This window comes from Pelophylax lessonae, assembly GCF_965119305.1.
Source record: "Pelophylax lessonae genome assembly, chromosome: 2".
Taxonomy (NCBI): Eukaryota; Metazoa; Chordata; class Amphibia; order Anura; family Ranidae; genus Pelophylax; species Pelophylax lessonae.
The window spans coordinates 611,024,141-611,046,261 of record NC_138769.1 but is presented as its reverse complement, the minus strand read 5'-3'; the positions used below and the strand labels follow the sequence as shown (position 1 = coordinate 611,046,261).

The 22,121-nt window shown below is 41.7% G+C and overlaps 1 protein-coding gene across 1 annotated transcript in view; it reads left to right on the top strand.

The window, feature by feature from the left end:
- The window catches only part of LOC309548494 (hydroperoxide isomerase ALOXE3-like), a 294,375-nt gene that overhangs the window by 78,648 nt on the left and 193,606 nt on the right, over positions 1-22,121 (top strand). The window contains exon 4 of the mRNA XM_082248441.1: positions 1,693-1,821. Within this exon, the coding sequence (XP_082104567.1) occupies positions 1,693-1,821 (129 nt within the window). The remainder of the gene's footprint in view (positions 1-1,692; positions 1,822-22,121) is intronic.

Below are 22,121 nucleotides of genomic sequence, written 5' to 3'. Positions count from 1 at the left end.
CTGCTTTACGTCCAGGCCACTTTTTGCAACTTGGCACTGTGCGAATTTAACTGACAATTGCGCGGTCATGCAACGCCGTACCCAAACGAAATGTATGTCCTTTTTTTCCCACGAACAGAGCTTTATTTGGTATTTGATCACCTCTGCGCTTTTCATTTTTTGCGATATTAATTAAAAAAAAGCGACAATTTTGAAAAAAATAACAATATTTTTCTACTTTGACAGTTAAAAAATATCCAATATATTCAATTTTTGTCATATATTTAGGCCAAAATGTATTTCTTTTGGTGGTATTTGATCACCTGTGCGATTTTTACTTTTTTTGCGCTATAAACAAAAAAAGAGCGACAATTTTGAAAAAATAACAAATTTTTTCAAATTTTTTTTCTATGAAATCCCCCCCCCCCCCAAAAAAATGTAAAAATCAAAATTTTTTAACATTTTAGGCCAATTTGTTTTCTGCTACATGTTTTTGGTAAAAAAAAATCGCAATAAGCGTATTTTGATTGGTTTGGGCAAAAGTTATCGCAGCTACTAACTACGGGAAATTTATGTCATTTTTTTTTTTTTTTAACTAGTAATGGCGGCGATCTGGTGGCAATCTGCGATTTTTGTTGCGGGACTGCGGCATTGCGGCGGATAGATCGGACCCCTAACTGACATTTTTGACACTGGGGGGAGGGGACTATGTGACACAGACACAGATCACAGGTTCAGCTATGCTGAATCCTGCAATCTGTCCCTGCCTGTCACTTAGGAGATCCGCCCACTTTGTTTACACAAGCGGGCATATCTCCTCACTCACTGCAGAGCACTAATGAGGAATTTTTCTGGGCCTGCATCCCTTTAGACGTGTTCCTATTGGTAGTATTCCACCAAAAATTACATTTTTGTTGCAGGGGATGCCTGAAATCAGACATGCATCTTAGACAGACTTCTGAAATAATTGGTGAGCCAATCACACAAGCAGGAAATTATGTTTTCTGGGGTGTGTTCAGTACACATTCTGTGTGCAGAACATCTTCAGGTAGCCATATTGCATTGCATTTTCAGAAAATTATAGCGGCTGCAGATTGAAATGGAATGGTAATCTTTAATAACATTCAATTACAAAATGGCTTGTGTTGCAAATGTATATTCTATATTTTTTCTTTATTTACTATTTTTTTTTCCCCTACGAAAGTGGAGTTAACCCTAAAAAGCATTGCATGGGGACATATATAAAGAAGATATTTGCATGAAGAAAAAGCATTGTTTGGAAGATGGTTTATTTTCAATTTTTGGGTTATACTGGACTGTTGAGAATTTTTTCTCTGGATTGCACTAATCTGTTAAGAACTATATTCACTTTATTTATATTTGTGGTTAATTTTACACTTTTGATAGAGGATATTTATGTGAGTTTAAGCATGCTTTAATGTAATGGTTACATTACTGATGTAATATGCATGGGAGGTATATCATTTATTACACCAGGCACATATATTTGTTTATTTGGGGAGGATAGCACAGCACATTTATTGATTTATACTGTATATTTTTGCACATTTATATGGGAATGTGTTAAGTGCTAGCAGATCTCATCAAGATTGAAATTTATATATTTATTGCTTGCAAGGTCCTGTATACATTTGTAACTAAACACTTGGTTCTAGTAGCTGGACCTTTATTAATAATCGTTTTATTTTGTAGGTGGAAAGTTTATGCAGAGGGTGCCCCTCGCTGCATTGATTTAGCCAATGACGATCCACAGAAACTGCCTCCTAATGACCATTACTCCTTCCAGAAGCAGGCCGGTTTTAGTTCTGCATCATATTCCACGTATGTATCAAGCATCTATTGATCTGCAAAGAAACACCAGACAATATAAAATAACATTGATATCTAATTGACTTTCCTAATGTGTCAGTAAACCCACTTCTATTGATTCGGTACAATAAAGCAACATAACCACATAAGCTACAGTCTGTAGAAAACATGAAAATATTGTCTAGTACCTTATTTTCTGCAGTATACATATACTGCAGTCATGTGACTTTACTCTGATTGGCTGCTGTAATTCCTTAGTCTGGTTGACCTCAATAATAGGGGACACAACAGAGGGGACCGCAATAGTGCATTACCAACAGTAGATATTTATTAAAAACAAATGGTTGCACTTACAGTTGTGAAGACAATAATAGCGAGTTCCCTCAGAGGAGGCGCCGCGTCATCACATCTAGACCAGGCAGCAGTCCGCACTGCAGGCGGACCCGGCCATACAGCTCCTCCGTGAGGGAACTCGCTATTATTGTCTTCACAACTGTAAGTGCAACCATTTGTTTTTAATAAATATCTACTGTTGGTAATGCACTATTGCGGTCCCCTCTGTTGTGTCCCCTATTATTGAGGTCAACCAGACTAAGGAATTACAGCAGCCAATCAGAGTCTAGTCACCTTTGGCAGGATCTTCTTTCGTCAGGCTTTCTGACTGGGTCTGTTCCTCTTGGACACAAGCAACTACATCAGCCATCCTAGAGTCCAGTAACCCCCGGCAGGACCACTCATCACCATAGAACCAGGCTTCTTGTTTGGCTTTTGTCCGGTAAGAGTCTAGGGAGCACGAGTGTGTCAGAGTGCCTTCTGTATTTCTGGGAACTTTTCTACCTGGCTGCATGACCTTTGGAGCGGTCATATTCATATATGCCCTTAACGTTTAACTTCTGGTAAGAGGCCAAGCTGGTGGTGGGACTTTGCACCTTCCAATCACAGTTCACCTTTCCCCAAACTGGAAGTTTATGTCACCATTTTTTGCACTTTATTTATGGACTTATAACATGGACGTTTATTGCACATTGGTGTATCACTAGTCACCTTCTGGACATTTTTTGTTTTACACGAATTGCATACGTTTTCATTTTTTGCATTATCATTGCATTTTTGGTTTATTTGTTTGCATCATTTTGTATGTTGCACATATGCACTAGGGTAGCGCACCTGATTTCTTTACATATTCTACAACATACACTCTTAAGCCCCGTACACACGTACCGATGGTCGGCTTACAAATGTTCCTCTTTTCTCCCCGGGATGTCGGTGTCTGCTGAAAAGTGCAAAGACAGCACAAGGACAGCACAAGAATTTTGTCCGCCGACTGCAGAAGTGATGTCATGTAATGGTTAACTTTCCCTGTGTTTTCTATTTTCTGAGCATGCCCAGTCTTGCAAATCTGCGGTCTGTCGGCCGAATTGTGTACTGACAGGCGAACAATCGTCCGTTCTGGTGTCGGCATACAAATATTTTCATGTTTGCACGAAAGACTTTTGTCCGCGGATTGTGCGCAGACATCTGTCGGAGGCACCATACTAACACGCGTACAATCGGCAGATCCTTCGTCCACCGACGTTTGTATGCCGACGATCGGTACGTGTGTACGGGCCTTAAGGTAGCAGCACACCCTATATTGAATCAGCGCACTTTCCTACCCACCACAGTCATGTGACTTTACTTGTTATGTATCATACTGTGAGATCAATGAGCGGAGATATCCGTAAATATCTGATGCATCCAGCAGACACCAGTGCAGGAAAATTCCTTTGTTTTCCTGTGCCTGCACAGAGCTTATTGGCACTGTTGTGATCACGTGGGTTGATAGGGAAGAAAAATATTCAAATGATAAAGACTTAATAAACAACGTGAGAAATTTTTTAAAATGTAAAATGACAACTGTAAAAAAATACAAAAAATAATCATATTTACAATGGAGAAGGTACTTTTTTTTCTGATTGACAGCCCCTGTCACATTTGTAAGCCACTTGCAATCCCACACTCATGTGGACAGATACAGGGGAAAGGGAGCAGATGACATTTAAAATGCTGGAGCCACCCCACATGTCCATCAAAAGTCACTTCTAAAAGCAAAACCAGGTTCTTTACAGGGAACTGGGGGAGCATGCAGACAGAGCGGCAATGCAGAAGCCAAAGGATTAGTTGCTACAGTGTTGACACCAACAACAGAGAAGTGCATGGCAAAGACAAGATCAATCAGGTAATTACTAATAATGGAAATGTGCATTGATTAAAGGTTAGGCAAACAGTTTGAGATCACAAAAAATTGGGGTTTACTGACACATTATAGGCTGTCTGCTTTTCTATCCCCTAAAGCCGATCATAGATGATTTGAATCTCAAGCGGTTCAGCAGGGACTGGCTTAGATTTGAACCATCTATGAGTAGGCTAATTATACCCAAGTCGATCCATTGATTGATTTGGGTATGACCAGCATGTCGGATTTTTACAGGCGATTATTGCAAGTGGCTATAGCCGCTAGCAATAATCACTGTGTTCTCCTGGCAGGGACGGCTCCCTGTGTCCCCCTGCTGGGAGAACAAAATAGCGCAGCAGGAGGGATTCCACCATCAACAATGACTGTGTTGGGGGGAAATTCAGCAGGAAAGAAAATCGCATCATCAATGATTTTAACTTTCTTAAGCTTTTCAATCATTTGTTTCAGAAATATTTCCAGCTAATTAATACTGTCTAAATCAGTTTCTCAACCTATTTTCAGTCTTGAGGCACCCTTATCCAAGGTTCAGTTCACGTTACTGTATATCGAGGAACATGTGCAAAATCGCGCTCGTTCCTGACACACAAAATTACAAAATGACAAATGCTCTGCTCTTTAGGGGGTGCCAATAATTCTTAATGATACCCCACACATTGGAAAATGTGGGGTGCTTTTGGTGTGGCGTAATTTAAAAAAGAGTCAGGGACTTCTTTCCCTGCATTTCTGCAGGTAGGGAAGCCCATTGAAATGAATAGGCTGCCCTGTGCGCAGCCATGCAGATGTGAACCAAGGGCTTGTTCACATGTCAGGTTGGAGGGGTGGTAAAACCACATGGTTGAGCTGTTTTTACCACCCCAACTTCTCTCCCTTTAGCTGCAGAGGCAGCAGCTGGGGGTGTACACAGCTGTGGCTGCAGATGGAGGAATACCCAGGGTGAATAGGGCTGCCCTGCAACTTCCCTGCAACTGTGTGCATTGCACTGTTGCATGTAATGATGCTGCATTTACAGGCCTAAAACACGTGGTAAGGAGGCAACATATTTCCTCTTTACCGCCTGCCAATTGCCTTTGAAAAGCAGTCTGAGCATAGATCACTTTTCAGATGAGCAGTAGTCCTTGCTGCTATCACAAACCTTAAAAGCATTTCTGATAGTATAGGAATAAGGAGGGGGGGGGGGTGTCAGGATTAGAAGTAACATACATATGCATGCACATGCACGTGAACGCACACAAACACATGTAGACAGATGTATTTATGCACACATACAGACAGTCACATGTGTACACACATTCACACATAAACACACACGTACACAAATACTGTACAAATACAAGTGCACACATATACAGACACAAGTACACGCACACATGTACAAAAATACACACATGTACACACGAACAGAAACACACACGCACAAACGTACACACACACAAACGGACACGAACAGACACACTCACACACACAAACAGACACACACACGCTTATGACATATGAACAGCCACACAAACACACACACACACATTTATGACATATGAACAGACACACACAGTTATGACATATGAACAGACACACACATATGAATAGACACACACCAACACACATATACACATATGAACAGACACACACACACACATATAAACAGACACACACACACACATATATGAACAGACACCCACACATATGGACACACACACGAACAGACAAACACACAAAAGACACACACATGAACAGACACACACATACGAACAGACACACAGGTGCACACACACAAACATGTAGACAGATGTATATATGCACACATACAGACAGACACATGTGTACACACATTCACACATATACATAAACACACATGTACACAAATACAGACACATGTGCACACATATACAGACACATGTACACACACATGTACAAAAATACACACACGTACACACATGGGCCCCCCCAGGCACGATATTGAACATAAATTACTGACGTCATGTAATTTATTCACTGCACCTGAGCAGTGCATTGTGATGACAGATCCCTATAAAAGAGCTGTCAAACTCAAACAGCTCATTACCACGGGAAGCATCCGAAGAGACAGGAGCTTCTTCTTTTTTTTTTTTTCTATTTTTCAGTTGCTGGTGGGCGACTGATCATCGGGGGACATTTTTTTTTATTTCTTACAGTAATAAAGGACTTGTCCAAAACTGCTTTTGTCTTTATTTTTTTTTGTACATTTTTTTGGTGAATGGGTAGGGGGATATCCATTCACATGGGGGGGTTGGGATTTAAGGTCCCCCCTGTTAAAGGGGGCTTCCAGATTCTGATAAGCCTCCCCCCGCAGACCCCCACAACCACAGCACGGGGTTGTCGGGAAGAGACCCCTGTCCTCATCAACATTGGGGCAAGGTGCTTTGGGGTGGGGGGTGCGCTCGGTATGGACTGGGGGGGACCCCACGCTGCTTTTTTCAGCAATACTGACATAAACTGAAGTGCCTATATATACTGTATATATATACAGTCAGGTCCATTAATATTGGGACATCTACACAATTCTAATATTTTTGGCTCTATACACCACCACAATAGATTTGAAATGAAACCAACAATATGTGCTTTACCTGCAGACTTTCAGCTTTAATTTGAGGGTATTTACATCCAAATCAGGTGAAAGATGTAGGAATTACAAGAGTTTATATATGCGCCTCCCACTTTTTAAGGAACCAAAAGTAATGGGACAATTGGCTGCTCAGCTGTTCCATGGCCAGGTGTGTGTTATTCCCTCATTATCCCATTTACAAGGAGCAGATAAAAGGTCCATAGTTCATTTCAAGTGTGCTATTTGCATTTGGAATCTGTTGCTGTCAACTCTCAATATGAGATCCAAAGAGCTTTCACTATCAGTGAAGCAAGCCATCATTAGGCTGAAAAAACAAAACAAACACATCAGGGAGATAGCAAAAACATTAGGTGTGCCCAAATCAATTGTTTGGAACATCCTTAAAAAGAAAGAACGCACCGGTGAGCTCAGCAACACCAAAAGACCATGGAAAACAACTGTGGTGGATGACCAAATAATTCTTTACCTGGTGAAAAAAAACACCGTTCACAACAGTTGGCCAGATCAAGAACAATCTTCAGGAGGTAGGTGTATGTGTGTCAAAGTCAACAATCAAGAGAAGATTTCACCAGAGTGAATACAGAGGGTTCACCACAAGATGCAAACCATTGGTGAGCCTCAAAAACAGGAAAGCCAGATTATATTTTGCCAAACAACATCTAAAAAATCCTTCACAGTTCTGGAACAACATCCTATGGACAGATGAGATCAAGATCAACTTGTACCAGAGTGATGGAAAGAGAGTATGGAGAAGGAAAGGAACTGCTCATGATCCAAAGCATACCACCTCATCAGTGAAGCATGGTGGTGGTAGTGTCATGGCGTGGGCATGTATGGCTGCCAATGGAACTGGTTCTCTTGTATTTATTGATGATGTGACTGCTGACAAAAGCAGCAGGATGAATTCTGAAGTGTTTCGGGCAATATTTTCTGCTCATATTCAGCCAAATGCTTCAGAACCCATTGGACGGCGCTTCACAGTGCAGATGGACAATGACTTGACGGCATACTGCGAAAGCAACCAAAGAGTTTTTTAAGGGAAAGAAGTGGAATGTTATGCAATGGCCAAGTCAATCATCTGACCTGAATTTGATTGAGCATGCATTTCACTTGAAAGTGCCCCAAGAACAAGCAGGAACTGAAGACAGTTGCAGTAGAGGCTTGGCAGAGCATCACCAGGGATGAAACCCAGCCTTTGCTGATGTCTATGCTTTCCAGACTTTAGTCTGTAATTGACTGCAAAGGATTTGCAACCAAGCATTAAAAAGTGAAAGTTTGATTTACGATTGTTAATCTGTCCCATTACTTTTTGTCCCTTAAAAAGTGTGAGGCACATATACAAACTGTTGTAATTCCTACACTGTTCACCTGATTTGGATGTAAATACCCTCAAATTAAAGCTGAAAGTCTGCCGTTAAAGCACATCTTGTTTGTTTCATTTCATATTTATTGTGGTGGTGTATAGAGCCAAAAATATTAGAATCGTGTCGATGTCCCAATATTCATGAACCTGACTGTATATATATATACACACATATACATATGTGCTATGTATACATTCCTCATGAATGTACACATAGCACCCCATACTGACAGAAAAACACAGAATTGTTGACATTGTTGCAGATTTATTAAAAAAGAAAAACTGAAATATCACATGGTCCTAAGTATTCAGACCCTTTGCTCAGTATTTAGTAGAAGCCCCCTTTTGATCTAATACAGCCAGGAGTCTTTTTGGGAAAGATGCATCAAGTCTTTCACACCTGGATTTGGGGATCCTCTGCCATTCCTCCTTGCAGATCCTCTCCAGTTCTGTCAGGTTGGATGGTAAACGTTGGTGGACAGCCATTTTTAGGTCTCTCCAGAGATGCTCAATTGGGTTTAAGTCAGGGCTCTGGCTGGGCCATTCAAGAACAGTCACGGAGTTGTTGTGAAGCCACTCCTTCGTTATTTTAGCTGTGTGCTTAGGGTCATTGTCTTGTTGGAAGGTAAACCTTCGGCCCAGTCTGAGGTCCAGAGCACTCTGGAGAAGGTTTTTGTCCAGGATATCCCTGTACTTGGCCGCATTCATCTTTCCCTCAATTGCAACCAGTCGTCCTGTCCCTGCAGCTGAAAAACACCCCCACAGCATGATGCTGCCACCACCATGCTTCACTGTGGGGACTGTATTGGACAGGTGATGAGCAGTGCCTGGTTTTCTCCACACATATGTAAGATTCTGGTACCTTCGGTACCCTTCCAGCCCATTTCTTCCGCATTGCGTCCCACCTTTTCAGCTAGGTGGAACGCATATACCTGCCTATCTCTTTAAGCCGCATGACGTCATCACTAGGCGCCGCTCTGAGCGGCTATTTCAATCGCCGGCTTTCACTCACAAGGTGTTCGTGAAAACCGCTTGTTATACAGCCTTGTCTGACGCTGCCGAAGCCTCCAGCTATTTCCCCAGTATCTGGATAGACCGGAGTCTCGCTACTTGATCCTGTATCTCGCTACTGATCCTGTATCTCGCTACCTGATCCTTATCTCATTACCGGACCCCTCATCTATCTAAACCAACTAGTGATAAGTACCCCACAGGGGATTCCTTCCTATCAACTTACACTATCTACTCTTGCATACTAAAGACTGTTGCTATCTATGCATTACTATTTCTATCATCTGCACTGTTACATAGATTGCTAGCTCTTGAGTCTACTACCATCTATATCCTTGCACTGAGTTAGCAATTCCTGTACACTTCATCTGCTGTCCCCTACCACCTGTTATTTGTACATGATTGCTAACCTATCTGCATACTATCTATCACCATCTGCTAACACTCCTGAACATTACTATTGAGTGCCTATCATTGCTATCACTACTCACGCCTGTCCTTTCAGCACATCACCTCTATACTATCGTATACAACCTATCACTCCAGGAACATCTTATCTGAGTGTCTGTATATTTGCATGCTGAGGCAGGCTGGGCCACAATGATGAGTCTGGAGAGTTGGATATGGTGATTCAACACATCTCTACATGACTACTGAGTGGAAATTCTGCAGCTGCAAATCCAGTTCACTAAACAAACGCCGGAGCGTTACAGATTGCAGGAACCAGAAAAAAAAAATGGATTCAGCAGAATTAGCCACTCATGTGATACAACTAACACAAAAGGTAGATGCATTAATCCTTTCCCTTGCCGAAGTGAAAAATGAAAATCAGACTTTGAGACAGCAGATAGCCCGTGTTTCACAGCTCACTGCTGCTCAACCTCGTGAGCCCAAAATAAACCCTCCTCTAGTGTTTACAGGTGATCGGAAAAAATTTTGTGAATTTAAAAACGCATGTCAATTGCTTTTTAATTTAAAACCTCGTACTTACACTGCAGACCAAATTAAAGTCTGCACCACTATCTCATATTTGTCGGGTGATCCATGGGCTTGGGCAGACTCTCTCTTTGAGAAAAATGACCCTCTTCTTAACTCCTATCCTTTATTCTTAGCAGAACTCGCTAGCTTATATGAAGACCCAAATAGGCAGAGTACTGCTGACAGCCAATTGAGGGCTTTAAAACAAGGAAGGAGACCTGTTGAAGACTTCGTAGCAGAGTTCAAAAGATGGACCCTTGATTCAGGGTGGAATGATGCATCTTTGCGAACCCAGTTCAGACTCGGGTTATCAGAAGCCGTTAAAGACGAGCTCACCCGAGCGGATTTACCTGGCACTTTGGATGCCTTAATACAACTCAGCATCAATATTGACAGGCGACTGCGAGAAAGAAAGGCTGAGAAAATGGGAGTACCATTATCCAATCCTTCTCGGGTTTCGCCCGTTGACCCTACTCCTATGGAGGTAGGAACCATACGCCCACCATTATCGTCTACTGAACGAGCCAGGAGAAGATCTGAAAATCTCTGCATGTACTGCGCCTCCCCGGATCATTTGATAAGCGTCTGTCCCCTTTTCCGCAAAAAAGAGGGTGAGTGTTCACATGTCTTGCTGGGGGGATTAACGACTTCTTTTTCTAATCCCTATCTTTTTATTCATTTGACCTTACAGTGGGACCACAATAGGATCACCACCAAGGCTATCGACACAGGATCTTGTGGGAACTACATTGACACTAGTTTTGTTGCTTTAAATAAAATACCTATTATTTCAAAATCTAAACCTGTCTCTGTTAGTTTTATTAACGGTATTCCGTTATCTTCTGGTCCAATTACCAATCAGACACAAGCACTCCTTGCTACTGCTAATGAGTCTCATGCTGAGACCACCACTTTTGATGTATTACCTTCACCACATTTTCCCATTATTTTGGGACTTCCCTGGTTACACATACATCAACCAACCATTGATTTGAAAACACGGACTCTAACCTTCCCCTCTCACTACTGCGAGACCACGTGTAACCTCCAATCATATAAAAAAAAATCCTGTCCATGGTGTCAGATGAAATTTCACCACCACCATGCTATCAGGATCTATCAGAAGTCTTCCTTGAGAAAAATGCTCAAGTATTGCCTCCCCATAGGGACTACGATTGTTCTATTGATCTACTCCCTAATAGTAAACTACCTTTCGGTCATGTTTATCCTCTTTCTCAGGATGAACTTTCTCATCTCAAGGAATACTTGGATGAGAATTTAGCGAAAGGGTTTATTAGACCCTCTACTTCTTCCACAGCTGCAGGACTTTTCTTTGTCCGCAATAAGGATTTAAGTCTCAGGCCTATTATTGACTATAGGCAATTAAATACCATTACGATAAAGGATCGCTATACTTTACCTCTCATTCCCAAACTCATTGAACAAGTGCGCGGAGCTACCTACTTTTCAAAATTGGACCTAAAAGGGGCATACAACCTCATCCGAATCCGTAATGGGGATGAGTGGAAGACGGCATTCAGAACCAGATACGGATTATTCGAATATCTAGTGATGCCTTTTGGGTTGTGTAATGCTCCCGCAGCATTTCAGCGATTCATAAATGACATCTTCAGAGACTTACTTGATGTTTGTGTTGTGGTATATCTGGATGATATACTCATTTATTCTCAGTCCTTGTCCGAACATGTAAGACATGTAAGACTTGTGCTATCCAGATTACTCGCACACAATTTATACGTAAAATTGAAAAAAATGCCTATTTCATAAGGAAGAAGTACTATTCCTAGGATACATCATATCTAAGAACGGTATCAAGATGGATATGAGCAAGATATTGTGTATACTGGATTGGCCTGTACCAACAACTCGTAAGGCATTACAACGATTCCTTGGATTTTCAAACTTCTATAGGAAGTTCATCAAGAACTTCTCTTCTATTGTGAGACCGCTCACACAACTTACAAGTGTAAAGAAACCATTCAAATGGTCTGAAGAAGCAAATAAAGCTTTCCGCTTGTTAAAATCAAGCTTCACTTCTGCTCCCATACTACGCCATCCAGACCCATCCCTCCAATACATCCTGGAGGTAGATGCGTCAAATATGGCTGTAGGAGCAGTTCTTTCCCAAGGACCAACGAATACTTCACCACTCCACCCAGTTGCTTTTTTCTCTAAATCACTAAGTAGCCCAGAGGTGAATTACCCAGTGGGTGAAAAAGAGTTGCTTGCCATAAAACTGGCACTAGAAAATTGGCGACATTTACTTGAAGGTACTCGATTGCCAATACTCATATATACAGATCATAAGAATCTCCAATACCTTCAGACCAACAAGACTCTTTCCCACCGGCAGGTACGTTGGTCATTATTCTTCCTAAGATTCAACTTCCTAGTGACCTACACGCCTGCAGACAAAAACAAAAAAGCGGATGCGCTATCACGGCTAACCGAAGATAACTGCGCCGAAATCCCTTCACTTCCTATAATACCCCATGACCGTATTATTGGTGTTGTTCGTTCCTTGAAGGAAGAGATTCTGCACAGTATAGGACTGGATTCACCACCACCACAACTAAGTGCTGATGCAGAAGGCTTCCTCTACTTTAACGACAAACTCTACATACCTCCTGGTATGCGTACCAAGATCTTGGAATTATCACATGACGTACCTATGGCAGGACATATGGGTATGACTAAGACATTCAATTTGCTCACCAGGCAATTTTGGTGGCCTGATATAAAGACGTCTGTACAAAAATTTGTTTCCTAATGTGACATCTGTGCAAGGTCCAAAATTGACACTACAAAACCATCTGGTCTACTTTGCAGTCTACCAATACCCAAAGTTCCATGGGAAGTTGTGTCCTTAGACTTTATAGTAGAATTACCACCTTCCAAAGGATTTACTACCATTCTAGTGTCAGTGGACCATCTGACAAAGATGGCACATTTCATTTCTATTCGCAGACTACCTTCATCTAAGGAAACAGCGAAATTACTAGTGAAACGTGTTCAAGATACATGGAATTCCAAAGACTCTTTTATCTGACCGAGGTTCACAGTTCATCTCCAACTTTTGGCAAGCTCTATGTCATATACTAGGAATTGAGCGAAAACTTACTTCTCCCTACCACCCTCAGACCAATGGACAAACTGAAAGAGTCAACCAGTGCATTGAACAATATTTGCGTTGCTACACCTCATACCTACAGGATGATTGGGTGGACCTCCTCCCTCTGGCAGAATTTGCTTACAATAACGCAACCCACAGTACTACTAAGCAAAGTCCATTCTACCTAAACTATGGGTTTCATCCCACACTTCTTCCACCACGCATCCTGCCATCAAGTAACCCAGTAGCCTCGGACTATCTTACCCAAATAAAAGACTCTCTGGGTTTACTTAACACCACCATCTCACATGCTCATAGCCAACAAAAAAGGTACTACGACCTCCGTAGAAGACCTTCTCCTCAATATGCTATTGGGGATCTCGTTTGGCTATCTACGAAAAACTTAAGGTTAAAGATCCCCAGTAAAAAGCTTGGGCCTTTGTTTCTAGGACCTTTCCCAATTGAGAAGCTCATTGGGAGAGCTGCAGTTCAACTCACCTTACCGGCAGATCTTAAAATACACCCCATCTTTCACGTGTCGCTACTGAAACCACATGTTCCCAACCAAGGAATAAGACCTACCATTTCGCCTCCACCTCCATTACAATTTGAGGGCGGAGAAGAATTTGAGATTAAGGAGATTTTGGATTCTCGTATCCACAGAGGGAAACTCCAATATCTCATAAGATGGAAAAACTATGGACCCCAAGACGACACCTGGTTGGATACTTCTGACGTTCACGCTCCCAGGCTTATACGAAGATTCCACTCCAAATACCCGGAGAGACCAGTGCTATAGGCCTTCCGGAGCCGGCCTTAAGGGGGGGGGGTACTGTAAGATTCTGGTACCTTCGGTACCCTTCCAGCCCATTTCTTCCGCATTGCGTCCCACCTTTTCAGCTAGGTGGAACGCATATACCTGCCTATCTCTTTAAGCCGCATGACGTCATCACTAGGCGCCGCTCTGAGCGGCTATTTCAATCGCCGGCTTTCACTCACAAGGTGTTCGTGAAAACCGCTTGTTATACAGCCTTGTCTGACGCTGCCGAAGCCTCCAGCTATTTCCCCAGTATCTGGATAGACCGGAGTCTCGCTACTTGATCCTGTATCTCGCTACTGATCCTGTATCTCGCTACCTGATCCTTATCTCATTACCGGACCCCTCATCTATCTAAACCAACTAGTGATAAGTACCCCACAGGGGATTCCTTCCTATCAACTTACACTATCTACTCTTGCATACTAAAGACTGTTGCTATCTATGCATTACTATTTCTATCATCTGCACTGTTACATAGATTGCTAGCTCTTGAGTCTACTACCATCTCTATCCTTGCACTGAGTTAGCAATTCCTGTACACTTCATCTGCTGTCCCCTACCACCTGTTATTTGTACATGATTGCTAACCTATCTGCATACTATCTATCACCATCTGCTAACACTCCTGAACATTACTATTGAGTGCCTATCATTGCTATCACTACTAACGCCTGTCCTTTCAGCACATCACCTCTATACTATCGTATACAACCTATCACTCCAGGAACATCTTATCTGAGTGTCTGTATATTTGCATGCTGAGGCAGGCTGGGCCACAATGATGAGTCTGGAGAGTTCGATATGGTGATTCAACACATCTCTACATGACTACTGAGTGGAAATTCTGCAGCTGCAAATCCAGTTCACTAAACAAACGCCGGAGCGTTACAACATACCGCTTAGAATTAAGGCCAAAAAGTTCTATTTTGGTCTCATCAGACCAGAGAATCTTATTTCTCACCATCTTGGAGTCCTTCAGGTGTTTTTTAGCAAACTCCATGCGGGCTTTCATGTGTCTTACACTGAGGAGAGGCTTCCGTCGGGCCACTCTGCCATAAAGCCCCGACTGGTGGAGGGCTGCAGTGATGGCTGACTTTCTAAAACTTTCTCCCATCTCCTGATTGCATCTCTGGAGCTCAGCCACAGTGATCTTTGGGTTCTTCTTTACCTCTCTCACCAAGGCTCTTCTCCCCCGATAGCTCAGTTTGGCCGGACGGCCAGCTCTAGGAAGGGTTCTGGTCGTCCCAAACGTCTTCCATTTGAGGATTATGGAGGCCACTGTGCTCTTAGGAACCTTAAGTGCAGCAGAAATCTTTTTGTAACCTTGGCCAGATCTGTGCCTTGCCACAATTCTGTCTCTGAGCTCTTCAGGCAGTTCCTTTGACCTCATGATTATCATTTGCTCTGACATGCATTGTGATCTGGAAGGTCTTACATAGACAGGTGTGTGGCTTTCCTAATCAAGTCCAATCAGTATAATCAAACACAGCTGGACTCAAATGAAGGTGTAGAACCATCTCAAGGATGATCAGAAGAAATGGAAAGCACCTGAGTTAAAATATGAGTGTCACAGCAAAGGGTCTGAATACTTAGGACCATGTGATATTTCAGTTTTTCTTTTTTAATAAATCTGCAACAATGTCAACAATTCTGTGTTTTTCTGTCAGTATGGGGTGCTATGTGTACATTCATGAGGAAGAAGAATGAACTTAAATGATTTTAGCAAATGGCTGCAATATAACAAAGAGTGAAACATTTAAGGGGATCTGAATACTTTCCGTACCCACTGTATATATATATATATATATATATATATATATATATATATATATATACACAAACCTGATTCCAAAAAAAGTTGGGATACTGTACAAATTGTGCAATGATGTAGAAGTTTCTAATTTCAATATTTTATTCAGAATACAACATAAATGACATATCAAATGTTTAAACGGAGAAAATGTATCATTTTAAGGGAAAAATAAGTTGATTTTAAATTTCATGGCATCAACACATCTCAAAAAAGTTGGGACAAGGCCATGTTTACCACTGTGTTGCATCCCCTCTTCTTTTTATAACATTCTGCAAACGTCTGGGGACTGAGGAGACAAATTTCTCAAGTTTAGGAATAGGAATGTTGTCCCATTTTTGTCTAATACAGGCTTCTAGTTGCTCAACTGTGTTAGGCCTTATTTGTCGCATCCTCTTTATGATACGCCAAATGTTTTCTATGGGTGAAAGATCTGGACTGCAGGCTGGCCATTTCAGTACCCGGATCCTTCTTCTACGCAGCCATGATGTTGTAATTGATGCAGTATGTGGTCTGGCATTGTCCTGTTGGAAAATGCAAGGTCTTCCCTGAAAGAGATGACGTCTGGATGGGAACAACCCAAAAAAATGCCCAAAAAAACGCTAGCGTAAAAAAAAAACAAAAAAAAAAAACGCCCAGGTGTGTTGTTGCAGGCATTTTTTTGGGTTCTTTGGAGGCAGGCAAAACATCTGAACTTGTGTATAGTGGTATATATACACACATACTTATATGTATATACACACCTAGACATATATAGGTGTGAAAGGAGCAGAAAAAACTTCTTGCGCTAATGAAATAATCAACACCAATATAGTTACGCTCCTATCACACCTATATATGTCTAAGTGTGAAATACATATAAGTATGTGTGTATATATACCACTATACACAAGTTCAGATGTTTTTCCTGCCTCCAAAGAACCCAAAAAATGCCCAAAAAAACGCTTGCTACTAAACCGGCAATGTGTGAAAAGCAAGAAGCCACTAACCTGTTTTATAAGTGACAAAATACATACAATCTTTTTTTTTCTGGTTCTGGAGCTGAAACTTTACAGGTACACGTTTTAGACCCCCCAGATACTAAATCCAAAGAATTTTTTTTTTTTTATTTTTTTTTTTTTATTTTTTCAATAATTGGTTCTCTATCAAAAATGAAAATTTTTAAGAACTTTTTTTGTGTGATTTTGTGTCTGGGGGGTCTAAAAGGTGTACCTGTGAAGTTTCAGCTCTGTAGCATGTCCAGAACCATAAAAGCTTTTCACACCTTGCCGTTTTAGTAGCAGGCGTTTTTTTGGGCATTTTTTGGGATTCTTTGGAGGCAGGCAAAACATCTGAACTTGTGTATAGTGGTATATATACCACTATACACAAGTTCAGATGTTTTGCCTGCCTCCAAAGAACCCCAAAAAATGCCCAAAAAAACGCTAGCGTAAAAAAAAAAAACAAAAAACGCCCAGGTGTGTTGTTGCAGGCATTTTTTTGGGTTTTTTGGAGGCAGCCAAAACATCTGAACTTGTGTATAGTGGTATATATACACACATACTTATATGTATATTACACTTAGACATATATAGGTGTGATAGGAGCGTAACTATATTGGTGTTAATTATTTCATTAGCGCAAGTAGTTTTTTCTGCTCCTTTCACACCTATATATGTCTAGGTGTATATATACATACATGGGTGTGTATATATACCCCTATAGACATGTTCAGATGTCATGTCTGACTCGAAACATGTCCTCAAAAAAGCACTAGCAACGCCTGCAGCATAAAGAATGCTGACGGGAGCGAAGCCATATTCCTGCAGCGAAAGTGACTTGAGAGAAACTAGCTTTTCTCTATAGCGGTCACCCTGCTATGGAAGGGTTTGGTCACCCTGCCATAGCAGTCACTGTAAGTTCACCCAACACTACATTACGGTCACCCTGACACTTCACACTTTCCCTACAGAAACTAAATTTGTGACGCTAACGTGTAAAAGAGCACTCTATCTACACTAGATATCCCTTTCCTCACACTAATAAATGCTAAATGACACTTTTAAAGTAAAATTAACCGAACTGCTTCCACTCTCTTCCATGTCCTGTATAACAATGCTAGGAATTTGGCGGGGGCTATCCTATATACTGGGGGGCGTATTCACTAATGATTGGCCTAGGGACCCCCTAGTCACTCCAATCACATTCCTAGCATTCTCCTGCCCCCTCAATTGGCTTTTGCTAATGGTTCTGGTCCAATTATGGGCTTTTAAAGCCCATTTCCTGTCCCATTGCATTTTGGTCGGTTCTGGTTGCCGAATTTCCGAACTTTTTGGGAAAAAAGTTCTAAATTCGGCCGAACCTCGAACAGCAAATGTTCGGGCCGAACCGATGGTCGACCCGAACCGTTCGATCATCCCTACTGAAGATCACGGGCATCCAGTATGGTTTTCCGGCCTTGACCCTTACGCACAGAGATTGTTCCAGATTCTCTGAATCTTTGGATGATATTATGCACTGTAGATGATGATAACTTCAAACTCTTTGCAATTTTTCTCTGAGAAACTCCTTTCTGATATTGCTCCACTATTTTTCGCTGCAGCATTGGGGGAATTGGTGATCCTCTGCCCATCTTGACTTCTGAGAGACACTGCCACTCTGAGAGGCTCTTTTTATACCCAATCATGTTGCCAACTGACCTAATAAGTTGCAAATCGGTCCTCCAGCTTTTCCTTATATGTACATTTAACTTTTCCGGCCTCTTATTGCTATCTGTCCCAAATTTGGCATGACATTTCAAAATGCCTCACTTTCATCATTTGATATGTTATCTATATTATATTGTGAATAAAATATAAGTTTATGAGATTTGTAAATGAGTCCATTTCTTTTTTACTCACAATTTGTACAGTGTCCCAACTTTTTTGGAATCGGGTTTGTATATATATATATATATATATATATATATATATATATATATATATATATATATATATATATATATATATATATATATATATATATATATATATATAATAACTTTGTGGTATACACTGCACTGCACTCTGATCTCAACAAACTGTAAAAAGCAAAAATCTCTCTCCCTGCCAGCAATGTATTAATAACTATAGAATTCCACTGATAAATCACCCACTAGCCAAGGGATTCAAACCCACGACCTCGCAATTGCAAGCCTGGTACTCTACCACCTACGCCGCCGTCAAACATGCTAAGGCTACACACACTATCCCTGCCTAACTAACTAACTTCTATCTCACCCTACACCCAGTGGATGAGATAGAAGTTAGGGAGAGTGTGTTCAGCCTAAGCAGGATTGACGGTGGTGTAGGTGGTAGAATACCAGGCTTGCAATTGAGAAGGTTGTCAGATCAAATCCCTTGGTCAGCAGGGGATTCATTGGAATCAGAGATCAAAGTCTATGATAATGCAGGAACTTGAAGTTCCCACAAAGAATCCCATTTGTTTATCATTAAACAAACGAGCAAACTTACATTCAACTCAAAGCTCATCCCTATTCACTAAACAAAGGAAACATTCACTTTGAAAAGTTAAGCAGTGCTACTTTTTTTTTTTACAAAAACTATTGACTGGTAGAAATTAAAATAAACACTTGTTTACTAAATTAAAAAAAAAAAAAAAGGTAAATAAAAATTGCAAGAGCTATTTTATCATGTGCCCTATGTGGGCAAACTTGTGAAATGTTCACTGACGTGTAATCTTAACCCATGAACCTATCAAGCTGATCATACACTGATGTTCAATGGGGTCTCAGTTTGCTGCATGTGTTAAATATTCAAATGTAATGCTAAGCCACCAGGAAAATCCAGCCAATATCCACTCATGTGGTGTGCACACCTAAGATCCCCGTTGTTGGTGGGTTCAGCATAAAAGTCCACTCATGAAAGAAATCCCACGCAGTCTAATGCCAAACATAGGGAGGATTATCCTAAATCGGATTGTTCAAATCCGTTATTACATGATGCCTTAATGCGTTTCACGAAACAAGTGTTTAAAAGAAGAATTTCAGGTATGGATCAATGTAACTAAAATATTCATACATGGAACTCTTCTTTGATTATAAGACTGATTTTATGACAATTCACAGCTTCTTAAATAGCAAAAAATAACCAATATGGAAATTTCAGTTGTCCTTATATTCCTAGCAATTCCTGTAATGTTAAAGATGCATATATATATATATATATATATATATATATATATATATATATATATGACATTGTAAAACTTTTTAATGACGTCATAGGAACCACAAGTGGTAAAAACAAATACAATTTAGGTGCTTAAAAATATCAATAAAAAATATGCAATAGCTTAACTATACTTTCAGGATCCTCTGCATCATCTAATTTATTTGAACATTGGAGACCTCTAGTGGACAAAACCATATTTTGCATTTCAAATAATTTAGAGCTAAACTCCAGGAAAACTTATAAAATACATATGAGAGCTGTTTTACATGAGAATTTTTGTATTTCTGCCAATTCATTCCATATATTTACAATGCTCTGCCACACAGCACAGCCATGTCAGGTAGCATAGGAGAACTGATGTTTATGTGCTGCAGTTCGGTATTGTTTAACGCCCCCCCCTCACCAGTCTTTGACTGTATAGTAAAAGGAGAAGCAGCACAATGGCGAGCTCAACTTCTTCTCATTCTGCTGTCTTGTCCTATCAGTATGTTTCTTGCACTGCAGTCAGTGGCGGCTGGTGCTCAAAATTTTTGGGGGGGCGCAAAAAGAAAAATGTAATAGGTATTGCTTCGCGTCAAAAAACGCAGTAAAAAATTGCGTGACTTTGAAGTCATGGTACAGGCATGGCACAGGTGATGGTATAGGCATGGCATAGGTGATGGTACAGGCATGGCACAGGTGATGGTATAGGCATGGCATAGGTGATGGTACAGGCATGGCACAGGTGATGGTACAGGCATGGCACAGATATGGTATAGGCATGTCACAGGTCATGGTACAGGAGATGGTATATGCCCCCTTTCAATGCAGTGACCAGCGTACATGCCCCCTTTCAATGCAGAGACCAGAGTACATGCCCCCTTCAATGCAGAGTTCAGCGTGCGTGCCCCCTTCAATGCAATGAACATTGTGCTGTGCCCCCTTCAATGCAATAAACACTGTGCTATGCCCCCTTCAATGCAATAAACACTGTGCTGTGCCCCCACAATGCAGAGTTCAGCGTGCATGCCCCCTTCAATGCAACTGTGCTGTGCCCCCTTCAATGCAATGAACAATGTGCTGTGCCCCCTTCGATGCAATAAACACTGTGCTGTGCCCCCTTCAATGCAATAAACACTGTGCTATGCCCCCTTCAATGCAATGAACACTGTGCTGTGCCCCAACAATGCAGAGTTCAGCGTGCATGCCCCCTTCAATGCAACACTGTGCTGTGCCCCCTTCAATGCAATAAACACTGTGCTGTGCCCCCTTCAATGCAAAAAACACTGTGCTGTGCCCCCTTCAATGCAATAAACACTGTGCTGTGCCCCCTTCAATGCAATGAACACTGTGCTGTGCCCCCACAATGCAATGAACACTGTGCTGTGCCCCCTTCAATGCAATAAACACTGTGCTGTGCCCCCTTCAATGCAATAAACACTGTGCTGTGCCCCCTTCAATGCAATAAACACTGTGCCCCCTTCAAAGCAATGAACTCTGTGCTGTGCCCCAACAATGCAGAGTTCAGCGTGCATGCCCCCTTCAATGCAACTGTGCTGTGCCCCCTTCAATGCAATGAACACTGTGCTGTGCCCCCACAATGCAGAGTTCAGCGTGCATGCCCCCTTCAATGCAACTGTGCTGTGCCCCCTTCAATGCAATAAACACTGTGCAGAGTTCAGCGTGCGTGCCCCCTTCAATGCAACTGTTCCGTGCCCCCATCAATGCAGAGTTCAGCGTGCGAGCCCCTTTCAATGCAGAGCGCCACAGCATTGTCCCCAATCACTGCAGAGCGCCACAGCATTGTCCCCAATCACTGCAGAGCGCCACAGCATTGTCCCCAATGATTGCAGAGTGCCACAGCATTGTCCTCAATGATTGCAGAGTGCCACAGCATTGTACCCCAGTGATTGCAGAGCGCCACAGCATTGTCCCCCAATGATTGCAGAGCGCCACAGCATTGTCCCCCAATGATTGCAGAGCGCCACAGCATTGTCCCCCAATGATTGCAGAGCGCCACAGCATTGTCCCCCAATGATTGCAGAGTGCCAGCATTGTCCCCCAATGATTGCAGAGCGCCACAGCTTTGTCCCCCAATGATTGCAGAGTGCCAGCATTGCCCCCCAATGATTGCAGAGCGCCAGCATTGTCCCCCAATGATTGCAGAGC